Source organism: Phaenicophaeus curvirostris, chromosome 6, assembly GCF_032191515.1.
Source record: "Phaenicophaeus curvirostris isolate KB17595 chromosome 6, BPBGC_Pcur_1.0, whole genome shotgun sequence".
Classification (NCBI taxonomy): Eukaryota; Metazoa; Chordata; class Aves; order Cuculiformes; family Cuculidae; genus Phaenicophaeus; species Phaenicophaeus curvirostris.
This window is the reverse complement of record NC_091397.1, coordinates 9,883,357-9,902,252: the sequence shown is the minus strand read 5'-3', so window position 1 is coordinate 9,902,252 and position 18,896 is coordinate 9,883,357. Positions and strand designations below refer to the sequence as shown.

Below are 18,896 nucleotides of genomic sequence, written 5' to 3'. Positions count from 1 at the left end.
AAAATCTGGAACTAATTTTAACTTAAAAAGCAAAAGAAATTTTCCCAAATGTAATTCTTAATACTGAGATAATGTGAAAATAATGCCTGCCATAACATAAGACGTGATTAAATTGCAAGCACCACCAGCCTAAAGAACAAGCAAGCCACTCTGCATTGACTAAAGGATGAGCGCTTCCCAAACAAGGCATGGAAAAAATTATCTATGCTGTTTAAGTAAAAAGGTGTATGTGCATGCCAATGGAAACAGGCATTGAAGAGATGCAATTAAACATCCAGCCAGTGCAGTGAGGTTCTGTTCCCTCCCTGAAGACATCCTAGAAAATCTGTGATCACTTCCAGTCAGACACAGAGGCATTTCCCTGAAATCAAAGCATTTAAGACTCACAATGACAGCATGTGTTTTGACCTTCCTCTTGTACTCACTTCATGCTTTTCGGGCCTGCCTTGCAGTGACAACACGAAGTCTTCTGGAAGAGGCAGAAGGAAAGTCTGGAACATTCAGTGATGTAGTTCAAGTTGCGCCAAAGGACTTGAGTAGTTTCTGCTTGTTGTGATGACAGCAGCAGAGTAGCTTACCCTGTGCGTGGAAAGGTCATCTTGGGTCACCTCAGCCACTTTGGAAGTGCTGCTCCTGCTGTCAGCAGTTAACAGCCAGTGGCTAAGAGGGCACCAGCAAGGTACTTAATAAACCTGACACTTCCCAACACCCCACCTAATCTTTTTTGGCTAGAAAATCTTGTGAGATACCAAAGTGTGCTGACACAGGGCAGCTGAACCAATCGTACTTTTCAATAACATTTATTAAAATTGAACACATGCAGGTGGATTTAAGCGTCCTGTTTTAATTCTCATCTGTGGAGAGGAAAATTAACTTGCCTAGCATTTTCAGTGCTAGAGGTAAATTACAAGTAAATTTTTGCAAATAGTGATAAAAAGTATTTTAAGACCAGATTCCAACCTGCTCATAAGGAAAAGAAGAATTAAATATACCTAATCATGAGTAACCATACTATCCCCCAATCAATATATGAGTTACAAGGGAGTAGAGTTGTCCCCAGGCAACATAACATGAGCGAGCACTAAAATGTGAGCTAAGTCTGGACATAAAGGAGCAGGATTGCACGTGAAAGAAGAAAACAGATCTGAAATGCAGGAAGGACTAACCTGTGCATCCCAGGAATAAACTATCCTGTGCTACTGCAAACCAAATGAAGGGAAAAAACAGAATGAATACATTTCTGTAGAGACAGAATAAAACAATGGCATTCAATACAGCAACAAGCTAATCCCACTACTTGATAGGCACCAGTTTGGTGGCACGTCTAGGAACATTCCTGAAGAACAAGTAGGTGCAAGTCACACATTTCAGATGTGGCTGGGAGAACATGCAGTTTAGTGCTTCCCTGGTGACTATTATACGTTTTCCACATAGCTGACTCTCTTCAGAAGTATCTTTTCATCGTGTTATTTCAACAAATACATACAAAGTGTCATGAGATAGTTCTGAAATCTGGAGAAAAAAACAAGTCTTTGTAAAGGCAGCTAAGCTGACAAACAAAAACTGAGAGTTTTGTTACCTGTAGAAATAGGATTTACAGGTCTGCTAGCTGCCCATGGAGGTGGGAGCAGCACTGAGCAGAGACTGAGCAAAAACTTGGAAAATACATACTTATTTTGACACCTACCCTCTCTGAGATCATTTATTTAGTCTCAAAGTGTTGCCAAACCTAGTTCAAAGAGCAGAATGTGCACATCTCTAAAAGGTGTGGAGAAAGAACTGAACTGAAACCATGTTCATAGAGGCAGCTTTCAAGTGAGGAGCAGGAACACTTACCTGTCCATATTTTGCTTGTTTGCGATTGTGTCCCACTATCTTAAGATAAAACCACTTTGTTTTCAGTGTATCATTTTAATTATACTGTTACTCAACTCACTGTTCATTTTCTAACAGAATAATTTAATTTTCTTGTTAAAGGTGATCAAAAACACTTTGGGTATTTGAGCCTAGGTATCTGCTCTGCAAAGAATTATTTTGCAATACATTTTATAAATCACATCAGGTATGTATTTAAGTTCGCTCAGTTTCTGTCCTCTGCTCTTCCAAGAAGTGTTGTAGGATGGTCAGGAATCTTTCTCCAGCTTTCACAATACATTTATTCATAGTCAGTCTTGGGCCAGTATCATCTGTTATCAGTTGTGGTATCTCACACCCACCTGCATTTTTCCTACCCCAACACATACTTTAAGTAACCATATCATCATGCAGCCTTCACCTTTGGCAGATGGAGGCACTGGGATACAAAGACTTCATATATGTGCCTGCTCATACATACGTGGCAGACGTGGCACCACATCCAGGGTGCCACATGGGCAGGACGCTACACCCAGGCTGACAACCCTGCTTCACAGTGCTCAGTTAAGCTGTCACCTTTCAGCTAAAATCCAGAAATAATAAGGCTGAAGGAAGGAATTATGTTCAATGGCCATGGGCCCACATTTCTTAATTTCTGGGCAAGCTTGGGCAGATTCTAGGTGGTAATAGGAAAGATGATGCCCATGGTTCCCTCCTCTGGGGCCTCTGTGTTTCCCAGGAGTTTCTCTGCACAGGAAACAGGGCGTAGGGACTCAACTTCAAGCTTGCCAGCACCTTCCCAGTGGGATAAGGACGCTCTTGGTAAGACAGGCTTTCATACTAATTTAGAGCCTACCTTCATGTCTCCTATGTAATTACTTCTCTATTCTCCTTCAAGTATAACACAGGCATCAGAATCAAGAAAATATTTATGCATCAAATCCCAGTCTCTTTTAGCTTTTCAAGGCACATTCTTGATCCAGAGCTGCTCTGTCCCATAATGTGAGGCTGCTCACAGGATAGGGACAGCTTGGGGAGATCAGCCCTACACTGCTGCCACCTCTCCCTTTCTACACCTCTCCTCTTTTTCCAAAGCACATACCATTTTTCCAACAAATAAGAAGCACTAGTAGCTTAAAATCAGCATATGTGCCGGAGAGAACTTCTCCCAGAGTACAGAAAGTGTAAATGGGATGCGATTCAAACTTGTTTATTATCTAGGATGAACGCTCCTTGCATGGCAAATATGCAAGCTCTGTTTGAGGTATAAGCTCCTTACAGTGATGTTTCCAGACAGAAAGAACCCTTATTTTCCAGTATCAGCCATTTGACACAGGGACTGTATCAACTTGTTCATGGATTTAGCAAAAGGAAAAGCTTGGTATGCTTCTGGGTGTTTTGTGAATGCAGACTCTCCCCTTTAGGCTTTGAGCACAAACTGTAATGAAAAATAAACATGAACAACTGAGGCCAGCTGTAGTCTGCAGCACAGTGCAAGAGGACAAAGTATAAAGGAGAATTTTCTTTATTTTAAAATATTAGTAACACTGCACAAAAAAAAAAAAGAAGTGGTACTTAAGTGACAGAAAACCAGTACTCAGTCTTATTTCATATTAACCATAATTTAAATACCCTAACAGAGTTCATGTATGGTTATATGTTCGCACAGGGTTACATTGGGTAATGTAAGCATTGGAAGCTAAACCATTCAGATATCAGAGACACCAGAATTCATTACATCAAACCATGCTAGAATGCAGACTCGATTTTTCTGTTTAGCTTCTTCCTTACACCATTATGTGCATTTCTACATCTTTTAAACATTAGGGTGAGTGAGTTTCTCCAGAACTGTGGACTTTCAATATTGCCAGGTTTAAGTCTGCTTCATCAACAATGTATTGGCAAGAGGAAGACAAAGAAAAACACAAAATGAAACCATAAGCTGCTAACTCCTACCTGGAGTTTAAAAAGAGGAGGCAACATACTGACAAGAAACATGCAGGTAAAAGGCAATGGAGGGCTCTGTACAAACTAAAAGGTTAAGAGAAGCAATGTGTCATGCACATGAGACAAGTATGGTAAGCAAGGAAGTAATCTTGCCAAAAAATACATTTTCCTTTTAAATTGAATACATCTTTTCAAGCTAAAAAAAAAAAATCAATCCTGCAATGAAACCGATGCAAAATGCTTTCATACATAAAGGTGTAAGTTCTTTGGAGAAACAACTTGATAAAATCTTATACGGATGCTGAAATAAATGTTTGTTATCTAAAACCTACTCAGCAGAAACAAAGAGCAGTTTTAAAGTAGCACTTAGATCATTTGTCTCTAGGTTCTGAAAATAACTTTTAAAATAAGGAATGATTTCACTAAATGATTCATTGGGAGTCAACTATGCTTAAGGAAATCAGTAGCAGTGCTTACAGGAGACCATCAGTGCACTAAGTTTCTTAAAATCAGAGGATATAACTTCATGATACAATTTAAAATGAAGAAATATTTTAATAGCAGGGACAAACCTTTGCTGCCCAACTTGGGAAAAAAAAAACAACCATAAAAGTCATTTATTAATCTTGCACAAATTACCCTATAAGAGCTCACATCTCAATCCCATCACCAATGACATGAGTGAATAGAACTCTTCTTTCAACACACCTGATGTTGATGCTAGAGTGACCAAACAAACAGGCATTTGCACAACCCCTTAGATCCTAAAAGACAAATAAACAAACACTAGACTAGAGTTGTTTTAGTCCCAGGGAAGGAAGAGGTTAAGAATTCTGTAACACCTTCCAATCTTCGAACGTAACACTTTTCTAACCAAGATCGGCCTTGTCCAAATCCCCTAACCCGACTGGCAAGAAAGCCACTCAGAGAAACTAAAAAGAATAACATAGTGCAATTTAGTACAGTTTTAAATATGAGTCACTTCCTTGCTAGCTGTGTGAACAATCAAAAAAGATACACAAAAGAGGTGTGCTCAAATGTAACATTAAGTTGTCATTATTATAAAGGCATTGGCATAGCAGAGAAGTCCATTTTAGTAACTCCCTTTGGTTGACTTCTTCTTCTTCTGTTCCTCTCTCTGCTTCTGCTTCCTCCTCTTGCTGCCTTCTTTGTGTCCTGAGGAAACATGGCTTGTAAAACACTATTCACAGCATTCACGGACTTTTCCCTCTAGCAAAAGCTCACGTTTTCTGAATGGTTTAAGGAAACTTAAAGAAAAGATCTGGCTTATCTAATGTCTTCTTTTAAACGATCGATTCTACTATAACCCCAGTTCTACCCTATCCCTTACACAGTATAGAAAGAAAACCAATATCAGTCTTCGAAGTCTGAAAAGCTCTGGAGAACTTTCAAAAGACTCAAAGCCATTCAGGAAAAGCTTCAAAATTAAAGCACATGCAAAACCAGAATAATCTTCAGAACAGGAGCAATAAATAAGACTTATACAACAGGAGCTATTCAAGTAGTGGCGTTTCCTGCTCATAGTAGTCAGAGTTACCAATATTTGTATTTCCATTTTAAGACTATGGAATGCTGAGAATCCTGAGTAAATAAGAACTTGCTCAGTGTTCACCAATATGCATTTTATCTGCAGGTCATCAGCCTGCTCCTGCTTAACTATGCACCACAGGTTATATCCTATTGCAGTTCTAATGGTGCATGGAAGCATTAAGTTCAAGCAACAACTACTTGCTACAGGTTCAGTAGGCACAAGCTTCCAGCCACATGATATCATCCCAATGTATTTCCCCCCCTCACATAGGTGCACAAAAATCAGTTCTTGCTCTGCATCACACCATTTCCTCCAAACTTGCAGTAATATGCAACTTGCTATCAGATTTGCTAGGGCAGCAAACTATGCAGAGCCAATACTGCATCTACTCAAGTGTGCTTAGAAATCTAAACTCAAAGCAAGCAAATGCTTTCCTCAGATAATCATTCTGTGATGCTTTGAGATAGCTGGAGGGATCTTTTTGCTCAGTAGTGCTCTGTCACCAGGAATCAACACTGCCCAGTGAACAGGGCCAGCATGGAGCAGAGGAGCCCCTGCAAGCCAGCTGAGAGGCAGAGCTGGGAGTCAGAGGAATGGCCCAGGAAGGGCATAGTTCTGCCTGTCTGAAAATCTCATTCTTTTCCCTCACTTTGTCTGGAGGCAGACAGAAATGACCCTGAGGAAGCCGTGTCACCATTGCACCTGGTTCTCGATCAATTTAGCACCAATAGCAAAATCGAGGTGGGAAAAGGAAGTGGTGGGAGGCCAGAGGAGTCTGAAGCCACGCGGTGGCTGAAGCGTGCTCCGAATCAGAGATCCTCCCAAGTGCAATTAAGGTTGTGCCCACAGCAGAACTGCAGTTCTTTGGTTTAAGACCTGGGGAAAACAAGATAGCTAGTCCTTTGGCTAAAATCACCTGAGACACTATCAAAAGTTTGTGCGTTAATGCAAATATACTCCCTTGTAGCAAAGAGGAACTTCCTAGGTTATCATTCTAGCTCCTACGCTGTATCAACAGCATGACTTCATCTTTTGCAATTATCTGAGTCAAGAAGCAGGATATTTATTTAGAAATTGTGCCATAAGCGATTAGCCTGTGCAAAGTAAGAATGGAAACCAGTTTTATTGTTTAAGAAAGAGAAAAACTGGCAGTGCTTTGCAGAATTGCAAATGATGCTGCTTGCCCCCAACCCTGCCACCCACCTAAGCAACAGTCCTGTCCCCAGGGACACTGCAGGAACCTCTCCTAACTGAGAGCTCCATCCACAAAGTTTACTTCAATGTCAGTCCCTCGGTCACCTATATATTGTCAAAAATAGGATCCCTTGGCAATAATTTACTGCTGTAAGGCACACATCTCAGAAGGGCTCAAGTATCTCCTCACTTTCTCACAGAAGCCAGTGGTGGCAGAAGAGACATGCTGACTCTTGAGAATCAGTCATCCAAGGGGTGTTATTCAAAGGATTCTTTCCTTTACTGGAGGGAAAAACAGCATCATATCAGCTGATCAGAACTAGTTCATGTAATAACTATGAAACATTAACACAGATATTTGGGAAAGGATCATTAAACCCTAATAGGTTATTAGCTTCATAATTTTCTCATTTTTCATTCTCAAAACACTGCCAGTATTTCTAAAAGGCTTCCACATCCAGGTATGATTTCATTTGATATTGCTATTTTAAAACATAATACTTTTTTTTTTCTCTGCTACAGTCCATTTTCTTCAAATGTTTGAAATTTTGAAAGCAGTTCTAGCAACTCTTCCTTAAAAAAACTGTGAGTCAATGTAAATTATGACTTGAAATGAATGCCACATAATTCACTGTCTTATAAATGAAACAACTCAAATGATAAAATAATGTGGTATGAGGATATTTAGGCATTTGACAACATGGTCTCCTACCAGCCTCTGGAATGATAAGGGTGAAAAGTGGAAATCTTTCAAGTGTTATCACTGACACACAGAAACAGATTGGCCAAAGTAGGAGATAACGCATGAATACAGAGTATTACTCAAGAGAAAATTGCCAGGTCTTTTCTGTTTCAAGCCTGCTGTGCAATATAATTTCACTCTTGATGATTTCCTTTTCTGTCCCCACCTAAGAAGAAAGGATAGGTCAAACTCTGTCAGTCTGATAGCTCCAATGATGCTATGCTGGGTGATAACAGGACGTGGACCTGCTGAAGCAAGTTCAGAGGAGGGCCACTATGATGGTCAGGAGGCTGGAACACCTCTCCTGTGAAGAAAAGCTGAGAGAATTGGGGTTGTTCAGCCTGAAGAAAGAAGAGAAGGCTCCAGGGATACCTTACAGCAGCCTTTCAGTACCTAGAGAAGGCCTACAGGAAAGCTGGAAAGGGACTTTTTACAAGGTCATGTAGGGATAGACCAAGGGGTAATGGCTCTAAACTGAAAAAGATTAGATTTAGATTAGATATTAGGAAGAAATGTTTACTTTGAGGGTGGTGAGGCTCTGGCACAGGTTGCCCAGGGAAGCTGTGAATGCCGCATCCGTTGAGGTGTTCAAGGGCAGGTTGGGTGAGGCTTTCAGCAACCTGATCCAGTGGAAGGTGTCCCTGCCCATGGCAGGGGGGTTGGAACTAGACAGTCTTTAAGGTCCCGTCCAATGCAAACCATTGTATGATTCCATGACCACCCAAAAAAACTAATAGAAGTGAAGCAGCTTCTAACAAAAATTAAAAATGCACACTAAAGATTCAACCCTTTGTTGCTTACTTCACTTGAGTACTTCAATCAGCACAAATTAAAAGCTTATTTAGCTGCTTTGGTTACAAGACTAGCCACAGAGTCATGAGAGAAAAAAGAATCTGAATTAGAAAGCTATGGCCCCATTGGCATTTGAATAATTTGCAGTGAACCTATGTCCTGGTGAGTTGCTAGCATCATAAAGCAGTCATAGAAACTTTCCATAGTTAGTGCCTGGATGAGCTGGCTTCAGCCAAACAGTTCCAGCCTTGGAGAAGGGCTTTTCAATTTTCCACCCTTAGAAGCAATTGTTAGCCATCTAAACTCTAGAAATGCATTTCAGGGTGAAGGGAGGATAAGCTGCTGAGAGCTTCCCCAAGTTTTGACATCTGGAAAACAGATTGACTCAAGCACAAATAGATATTGCGCAAACTTGGTATGTTCTTGCTTTTATCAGTTTTCAGGCGCAGAGGTGGAGAAAGCAAGAATTCACACCATTTGGAATTACACCTGGTTTACAAACTGCATAATTCTTGTCTAGAACAAACAGCATCTGCTGACCCACTCTTTCTATTTTACCCTCTTCTCTTCCACTCTCAGAATCATTAAGAGCACAGAAGCTACTCCGGCTTTCATCAGGCATCTAATGGCTGAAACCAACTTCCAGTAACACTTAGTAGCAACTCCCTTAACCACTCAGCAAGGACCAAAACAAATCAGGAAGCCTCTCTGCTCTGTCCCAGATGGTCTTTCCTTCTGGTTTTCTACTTCTCTGCCATCTGCACCCCCCCCGCAAAGTCACAGGTTTCTTCAGTCACTGACTATGAAGCTTGTCACATTCTTGGGTGGCAACTGCAAAGGAGACATGCACGTTGAGTGACTGATCCAAAGGGACAAGTGTCCTGGGGAAAACACTCCTACCCAACCCATTTGTGGTATCCTACTTCTTCCTGCCCTGCCTGACATCTGCCTGCTCTACAGGGATGCAGAGAGCAGCCATGGGTCTGCTCCACCTTCCTTCTGCCAGCACAGGAGAGCGTAGGAGTCTGGAAACAAAGCATTCAGTCACAATTGACAATTAACATGCAGCATTGCTGTTTCTCAACCCACACAAGGCAGTAATAAAGGCCATGGCCTGATTTTTACAGATCTCCTGCAAAAGTGAAGAGTTTGGAGGACCCTCTTTCCACTTTCAGGCTCTGAAGCACTGAGGTTGTGGATGGGAGGGATTCATGCTTTCTGCTTAAGCCCCAGAAAATATAGTTTTCATGAGCTACTAACTTTTTGCTAAGACTGTGGCCATTCTTCTTCCCTCCTTCAAATGATGAAAGCAGTCAGGGCTCCAACACGCACACAGAGTTCTAAGAGGGCAGTGGGACATCTGCAAGTTGGGTTCTGTGGTGTGCTTTCTAATTTTCTACTCTTAGAAATATCTCTGTAGTCAAAACAATAAATAATAACATCAAAGGCAGCTAGTTTACTTCTGAGTTGCAGCAAATGTGACTGATCACATTTGCATATGCCATTAGAAAAATTCATCCCAGATCACAACTTCGGTATAATTTCATGTATGTGACTCAATTTACAATTACAGCTTTACACTACACTTTCACACCCCCTCCTTTCAGCCTGAGCCACTGCCCAACACACACCGTGATTTGACCTACTAATTCTCTCACTGAATCCACAGCTCCTGCCCATGTCACAGAGCATCACTGAGAGACAAACCACCTTTACGTAAAAACCTGAGGTGACAAAACATCCCACCCTGTCTAGGTATGTGGCTCCACTATTCAATTATCCACACTGTTAAATCCAAGGGGTGAGTTCTCCAGTTTCACTGGCCGGCCCAGTGATGTAATTCCAACTTTGATGCATTAGGGGACTGAAAAGCTTTAGCAACTTACGGGAGCCTTCCTTCATGCTTCCTCACAATACTAGTTTCATTACCAATTCTGCCTAGAATTGTTACAAGAACATACTAAGCCAGATACAACCTGCTTGCCTGATATCAATGAAGGTAATACTATTACTGAACAGAGTCCAAAGTTTTACTCCCACATGGCAAGCAAAAGCTTGCAAGGCTATGCAACCTTGGAAGCCCTTCCATGTGCAACCCAGGCATCTTCTACGTGAAGCAAATGGGTAGCAGGATGCTCTTGTAGTAGCAGCCAAAAAACCATGCGCGAATGCAGCTCTGGCTAAGCCAGGGAGCTACCAGCCAGCCTCCAAACCCACCAACCAATCCTCCCACTCTGCCCGCAGCAGAGTACAGCTGTTACCCTGTCCCACTTGCACACAGTTACAGCCAGGGAATGTGGACAAAGGAGAATGAACTCCCTCCCATCTCCACACCCCCAGCATTCCACACATATTAGATTTCCACAGAAAACAGTGGCTTTTCCTTCCTTTCTCATTCCATTATATGCCCAAATACAAGCACGTGAGGGAATTATAAAGTAATTAGCTTGGATAACCAAGCATATTGATATTACTAGTTAGTAAAGTGTAATTCAAGAACTGTATGTTGGTAAAAAGAACAGAGACTGCATTAAAGATAAATTATAGTACAAACAGCTCAGCTTTCCAGAAGAGGAATCCATGCCAGAAAATAATCAAGATTAGTTAAGCTAGTTCTTTTAAAGTGGTTTCTTCTTCAGGGATGCCAGTGGATGAAAATGCAGCAAAAATGAATTATTAATGTTGTAAGTTTTAGGTTAATGCAAGCTATTTCATTCCAAAGGAAGAGCAAACCTTGCAATATTATCTTGCAAATAATGATCTTTTGTATCATGTATTTTTCAGTATTTTAATAACTTAACATTTCAAACATTCTTGCCAGATAAAGGTCAAAACTCTCAGATTCAGAGTAGTCTTTTAGGAGTAGTTACCATTACCTCTACCACTAATGGCTGCAACCTCCAGGTCTCTGCTTGCATTAGTACCACTTTGACACAGCTTGGATACCACCAGGTAGCCATACATCACACGATCAGGGAGCACATTGCTTGCAGTATCTGAATTCTTATTAACAAATTCCTTGTTTGTAGGTAGAGAACTGTTTGGGATACGCAGTGACTTCAGAGCAAAAGAGGTGATGTTTTATTCTAAAAGGCCATTACAAAACCAGGAACACTATGAAACCCAGAGCAACCTCTACTAAAACACAAAGTGTCAATGTTAGATGAAGAAACAAATTTAACTCTAGTTATTTTTCTATTAAATACTCACTGTAATGACTGGAAATCCTGACTAGGGAGAGGATTCATGTCACTTCTGGTTATCGGTTACCAGCCTAAATGCCAGCCAGCCTTTCTCCTTGGTCACTACCAAGAGATGGCCACTTCCAGCATATAGTCAAGATGAAACCTATCCCCTTCTCCTTCATTTAAATTTGCTACAGACTTAAAAACTAAAATATTCCTGCTCTTAGAGCTGGGAAAAAGAAAACCACTGCAGGTGAATCATTAATGACTGAGGATTTGCTTGAGGTGCTCTAACTGAGGCAAAGTCTAAAACTGCCACTCAATCTCACTGCCAAGCGCCACACACCAGCAGTAGCAAAACCATCCAATTCAAGGTGGAATGGTGCCCGGTTTGAGGCTATTCAACTTAACTATTTTCCACTGAATTGAGTGGGCTTTGAACCAAGGCAGAAAGAGATGCTATTCTTTTCCAACGCTGGCCCGTGTAAGCACGGCAGCTGTTGCAGTGATCAATGAGAAGCCAAGCGGGAGCAAGTAAGTGGTCTATATAATTACAGAGCTGCACTGGTGAGGCCTGCTTGCTGGGCAAGGCAGTCAGCAAAGGTGAACATCCATGGAGGAAAATGGCATTATTGGGAAGGGCTCGTGCACAAACTTCCCAGGGAGGGATTAAGACACTCACATAAGTTTTTATGACTGACTCGACCAGTCCTTCAGCAACCCTGTCCATCAGAGGAACAGTAGGCAAAATAATTAAAGCAACAATAAAATCTTACTGCAATCAAATTTTCACCCTGAATCTTTTACTGTGAGTCACAATCTACGAGTAGAAGACAGGACTTTGTGATTGCACAAATACTTTTGGAAATTCACTTTAATTGCAGACTTGTGCGTCTTGGAGCACATATAGATTCACAGCAAAGAGTCCTAAGCAATCTTAAAATTGCTCCAAAAATTGCAAGGTGCATGTAAAACTCAGATGCTCTTTGGAAATGATTACAAAGTATTGATATGACTGCAGGAGAACTTCAAGTCTCTAAATGCAGAGCCAAGGATTTGTTTTGCTGACGACAGACACAGGGGGGACAACCTCTAACTCTTACATGGGACATCAAGCCCAGAGGTTACATTCAGCATTCAGGCTCCTGTAGAGAAATTTTTAGAGTTTGGTTTTGCTTTTTTTTTTTTTTTTAAGAAAAGATTTGGGATTTAGACAAAATTCCCAGCAACAAGATAAGCAGGACATTTTTCTGACTGTTTGTACGTTTTCAAGCTGTCATCCCACCTGATATCAGAAGGTAGTGTTAGATTTAAAGGCTGATAAATGCAGTAGAAGTTGGTACAGCACTGGGAGTAGAAGAGCACAAGTTTTGGGGTAGAGTGCATGTTTTTTATGCACTGTGTTAATGCTGAGAAGCCTCATGTGCTTGGACTTCCCAGCACTTCACCTAATTCAGCACTACTGAGAAGGGCCCTTGGCTTGGGCATTGAAGTAGAAAAGCATCTTCCTCTTTCAGAAAAAACTGTCCTGGCAGTCCTGGATGATCTTTGACCACATTCAAATTAAATCAAGTAGTTATCAGTACTCTGTTGTTCAAGATAGCCTCTGGACTACATTGCTGAAAATTACAGGAAATATATCAAAGGACTAATTACTTCCAAAAATAACCAGGACAATCACCATGCTTCTGCACCCACCTGAACAGTCTCAGCCCTCTCTGTTAGAAGCAGGTGCCTAAAATTACAGCTTCCAGAAATAATACCAAGTTGCTGAACTTCTCCTTCGGCAAGGAAGCCAAGCACAATTTAAATAAATGAATGTGCAAACTATTGTGATTACTTAATCTCTAAAAGGCCTCACTTTTAAGAACAAAGAGCATAGGTACTTCAGCAGCATAACAATATTTGCCCTGGATCCTTGAATATCCCAGGGCGTTTGTGAATCTAGACTAGATTAAATTGAAGAGCAGAGCTAATGCAGGGTGAAGGCACACAGTCTGCCATTTATTATCTACCAGGGAGCTAACATTAAGTCAATACACAGCAGCAAACTGTTGCTCGGCTTTTTGGTTTTTCCTTTTGACTAGCTGATGGTTGTTTTTCTGCGCATTTCTCATCAACATGCTTGTGCACACCTGATAAATAAAATGGGGTCTCCAAGCTGCTTGTAACCCGGCTTCTATCTTGTTCTTCCACCTCATCGCTATTATAATGATAGGCATATCTGGGGGAACTGGAAGGCTTGTGAGACTTCAGCAGGCGAGGGTTGGTTGGCTGGGAAGGCAGGGCATGTTGTCCTCTCCGTCTACACTCCTCGGCAAAGGCTTCTTCATCTGGCTTACCTGAAAAAGCAAAGTGCGAGATAAGTCGGCTGCACCCAAAATGCTTACAATTTGCCTGGAAAAAAACTCAAAACTTGGCTGGAAATTGAGTGTCACTAAACTACTGCCTTGGCTGTGGTTAGCTCTCAGATATCCCTGTCTATCTACAGATCAGGGAGTGTCTGGAGAAGAAAGCTCCATCGATAGCCTCTCACCACACTGGAGCCACCCAAAGAAGTCAGCTGGATAGGACAACTCTGGTGCCACTGTTTTCTTTTTCCCAAAAGGTATAGTCTGTGAGATGAGCACATGGCCCTGGACAATATTTGTCCTTCGCAGAGCATGTCACCTCATCCCACCTCACCTGGACAGTTTGCCTAGGACAAGCTATAGGGAAAGGAGGGAGAAATATTCAAGCTGGCTACAGGGACAAGGGAGAAAAACAAAGCCAACATGGGTTCAGAGGGGCTTGATTTTGGACATCCACAGCTGGAAGGATGGTAGAGAAGCATGAAAGATCACATGAAGATAGGAAATGGGGTTGAATATGTAAAGCACAGTCCAAGTGGCAACACAGGCATGCACAGCAAAGGTGAATGAACACAATGGAATTAAAATCCCAATGTCTGCAAGAATTAATATGGAAGATGAGGTATTCCAGTCATACTCATGCTATTTCCAGATGACACTTTCCTTTGCTGCAGAAGCTGTAACAGTACCAATGCTGCAAAGTAGAGAATTTAGCTACTGTAACACAAAGAAAAACCAGTAAAACCACACATTGAAAAGCAAACAGTAAGATAACAAGTAAAGAAGCCAACCAAAGACATTCAACAGGGAAAATAAGAAGAAAAAACAAAATAAAGAGTGAGAAGAAAGGCGTATACCACATTTGTCTCTTAAAGACTCCTTAAAGTTTCATTAATTCAATTACTTGAGTACTTTTAATAGAGCTGATGAAATACAGCGTCATTTTATTTGCATCAAAAGTGGTGTGTCACATTCTGGAAGTTTTTCCTGGGATGTGCCCAGCATCAGCTGCTTAGGGAGGGGTGTGTGCTCTCAGCTAATGCGTGTGCTCTTAGTTCATGGCTGAAAAATGCTTTGAAGATGGAAAAATCACCACGTATGCAGTAAGGAACAAGAACAGTAATACCCGCTTCATTGTGTGCACCAAACCACCAAAGATTTCAAACCGAACAGGTTTCATTGTCTTTACCTTGTAATTGTGCATGGGGAGAAGCTTCTGAGGGCATGAGGAAAAGGAGGCAAGGAGTGTTTAAAAAATCATTTCACAAAGCAAAGTGGCACTTGAGGCCTAGCAGAAGATTCCAACCCATCCCTCACATAGCCCCACCGTGCATTTAAGCACGTGATGTACACCGATATTACATAGAGGATCCATCTTCCTGAGCAGTTAGATGCCAGTTTCCCCCCAGCAACACTCATGCTTTTTAACCCTGGCATCTCCTGCCCTTCCAAAGGCACAAGCAAACAAGACAAAAACACAAGTGACGGTAGCACCAAGGATTTCTGCATTTAGACACCTCTTACCTACGTCATACCAATGTGAAATTCTGGGTGTGCGGTTCTCTTTGCAGTAGGAGAGGGCTGGCAAGTCACCTCCCCTCCACGGGGCACAGCAAAAGCCCACAAAACACTGGACACAGAACTATCAGCATTTCCTATGGGGAAGACTAGAGGACTTTACACGCTATACGAAGAGCACTGAAGCATGTATCAGTCTGACAAAACCAGGCCTATGAAGTAGCAGCCTATAAAATGCCAAGAGTTTAAAAAAAAAAAAAAAAGAATAAAAAAGCATAGGAAACCCATGAACACCAATTGCACATACAAACACCAGTCACGAGTGCTTCCTAATAAATTACAGTGCACCAGAAATAGGTGGTCCCTCCCCTTCCATGGAAACATAAACTGCATTGGTTTCTTTTTGATGTGCAAATACTTGCATGCTTAAAATTAATATTGACAAGCAGATGCAGGACTGACAAATCCTGCAGGCTGCCCTCAAAGCTCTGTGTGCACATCACAGGGACACCCTAGTCAGACACACTAACACTTACAAGTTTATTACTAAACCAGATGCCCTAAGCATTACACACACCCCATTAAATTACTCCTAACTACATTAGAGATCAATCCCAACACCTTTAGTCCAATTCAGCTAGTGTGAAAGGCACAGTTTAACACTGGAAGAATTCAAAATAATCTTGCTCCTCCTTTGTGACATACCCACGGCATCACTGCACGTGTGTCGTTGCGTGCTGGCCTTCTTGCACCCTGACACCTACTTCATCTGCTGCTTGCAGTGAACGCTCCCGCAGAGCTTCTTTGCTCTGGGACTTCAGCTGTGCCACCAGCCCTACAACCCTGAGCACCTAATGAAGTCACAGAAAGATCTTCCAGCAAGCGCTTACTGATGGAGTCTAACTTAAAGTAAAATGTAAAAAAGCAGAAGACATTCTGTACTCCCAACTTTCCAATTAAATCAACTGTAACCTGGAGAAGAGGCAGGAGAGCTTGTCTTACTTTATCAAATCCAGTGACGGCTGCTCTCCAGAGCAGGTTTTAGCCATCAATTCCTGAAAGTGTGAGCACAGCTTCGACTCTGGAAAATGACAGTACCTGCCTGTTACACACCTCTTGTGACTTTTTGGGAAAGGTCATTACAACTACACCACTTTTTGACTGTGAAAATTCACAATACACCACTCCAGCTTTGCCTGGAGTGTTCTCCAACTACAGCTCTTCTGCAAGTGGTCCAGAACAAGGACAGTTCCCTCAGATCCACAAACTGTCCTCCAGAAGAGTTCACAGTTCAATTTCTCCGTAAAAGATGATGCACAAACACACACACAAAAAATCCTACAGACAGACAATTCTCATAATGCCTTTTTCTCTTTCCTTCAAAAACGATCCAAAAGCCCCAAAGCTGGACCTTGCACTACACCAACACGTTGGCTGAACATGTTGCACCAGCCCAGCAAAACCAGAAGAGCCCTGGCTATGTTTGGTCCCACCAGCACACTGCCTGCTCCACCTGTACCAGTCCGAGATGCAAGATTTGGCTGCTTCAGCTTGGGGTTCATCTGTGCAACAGGGCTGTGGCTGAAACACAAGGGAAGGGCACATGGCTGAGGGTGGGAATCGGTAGGAAATGCTTAGATGTTGTCCGCTGAGAACAAACGGCGAAAGGACTGTTTGCAAACTTGTTCATAACCACCTAATGCCCCCAAGGAGGCAGCCATCTATGCTAAAATCTACAGCACAACTTCTCAGTATTGGACTCAGGGAACCAGGACCCCTTTGGAAGTTCGTGTTAAACTTTTCCTTATAATCTCCCTGACTTTCTGGCATCAAGGATTTGTAATTAGCATTTCTTTGAAGCAGAGTTGACCTGTGTCACACTGCAAGACAACTCCTCCTTACACGGCCATTGGCATTATTCTGATGTCTGGGGCACGCGGTGAAAACATTGGCACCCCAGAGGGGCTGTGTCTGCACACCACAAAATGTAAAAGAGTGGCATCTGAAGCTGAATACTTTATTAATTTTGATTAGACTACAAAGGTACCACATTTTCCTCCGGAAGAATCATCCATGCTTCCTATTTCTAGGCTGCAAAGACATCTTCAACTCAATCAGGTTGCTCAGAGCCCTGTCCAAGCTGAGCCTGAATGTTTCCAGGGATGGGGCATCTACCACCTCTCTGGACAGGCTGTGCCAATGTTTCATCACCCTCATGGTACAAAATTTCCTCCTTATATCTAGTCTGATTCTGGCCTGTTTTAGTTTAAAACCCTAACGCCTTGTCCTACCACAACAGGCCCTATTAAAAAGTCTGCCCCCACCTTTCTTATACAGCCCTTTAAGTATCAAAAGGATTAAATCCATCTCAATCACCCAAGAGTCATTCAGTTTTCTATCTCCTCCTGAAGTAAAGACAAGTTTTAGTTCAAGAAATAGCCTCTGCACAAAATGTCCCAATTGTTTCCCCTTTCCAAGTTGCAAGAGAGCAGGACGGCACCATAAATACCATAATACCACATTGGCTGTGATTCAAATATTGAATTATTTACAGTGCTGTGCACAGTATGATATTCAAAATCTTTGTTCATCTATGTTCAATGCACCTTGCCCAGCAAAGCTGAAGTGTCATTTGCATCAACTGTCTTCTCTTGTTCTACATATTTAAACATATTTGAAACATTCAAACCAGACTCTGAATAAAGCTAGCTGTACCAATTGCAAATATGAAACTTTGTGCTGGTTTTGGCTGAGATATGATTAGTTTTCTTCGTAATAGCTCATACGGGGCTATGTTTTGGATTTGTGCCGGAAACAGCATCGATAATGCAGGGATGCTCTAGCTGTTACTGAGCAGTGCTTACACAGACCCAAGGCCTTTTCTGCTCCTCACATCACCCCAGCAGCAAAGAGGCTGGGGATGCATAAGAGCCTGGGATGGGACACAGCTGGCACAGTTGACCCCAACTGACCAGGGGGATATTCCATACCACATGACATCGTGCTCAGCACTAAAAGCTGAGGGAAGAAGAAGGAAGGAGGGAACATTTAGAGTGGTGGTATTTGTCTTCCCAAGAAACCACTACACATGATGGAGCCCTGCTTTGCCGGATATGGCTGAACATCTGCCTCCTGATGGGAAGTAGTGAATTAATTCCTTGTTTTGTTTTGCTTGTGTGCACAGCTTCTGCTTTATCTATTAAACCGTCTTTATCTCAGTCCACAAGTTTTCTCACTTCTACTCTTCCAATTCTCTGCACCATCTCACCACGAGGAGTGAGCAAGCAGCTGTGTGGGGCTCAGCTGCCGGCTGGGGTTAAACCACCACAGACATGGGAAAAAATTTACTCTGAGAAAGGTCAGCCACACAGGGCATCACCACCAAAAAGTGCTTAAACACTTCTAGAGTCAACAGTGATGTTTGTCCTGGAAAAGGCATTTAGGAAGACTAGTTGGAAAGAGGGAGTGCTCCATAGCCGAGTTCAGAGCAGCAATACCCACTTGAGAAGCCACTTGCAGAATGTTCCAGCTTTAACCAGCCCTCTGTTCACCCCACAGCTCCTTCTTGCCACCCCTCGCACCTCCAAGCCAGCACACCCACGTGAGAGCCTGGGCAGCCGTGCCGTGAACCCGAGCAAGAAAATGACCTGGGTTAAAAATAACACTCTTTTTGCAAGCTTATTTTTAACCCAGCTCAGTGCCTGGATCCAGATCACCATGTAGCCATCCCAGCCTGGGCAGGGAAGGGGGCAATTATCAGG

At 42.2% G+C, this 18,896-nt stretch overlaps 1 protein-coding gene across 2 annotated transcripts in view; it reads right to left on the bottom strand.

The window, feature by feature from the left end:
* Positions 1-3,363: 3,363 nt before the first annotated feature.
* Positions 3,364-18,896, bottom strand: part of DNAJB6 (DnaJ heat shock protein family (Hsp40) member B6) — a 67,132-nt gene continuing 51,599 nt past the window's right edge. The window contains exons 9-10 of one of the 2 annotated variants that reach the window (XM_069859310.1): positions 13,402-13,608; positions 3,364-4,977 (exon numbers count right to left, since the gene is read on the bottom strand). In XM_069859310.1, coding sequence (XP_069715411.1) covers positions 4,895-4,977; positions 13,402-13,608 — 290 coding nt within the window. In that variant the 3' untranslated portion in view covers positions 3,364-4,894. Of the gene's footprint in view, positions 4,978-7,061; positions 13,609-18,896 lie in introns of those variants that run through there. The other variant, XM_069859309.1, reaches the window with a different exon arrangement.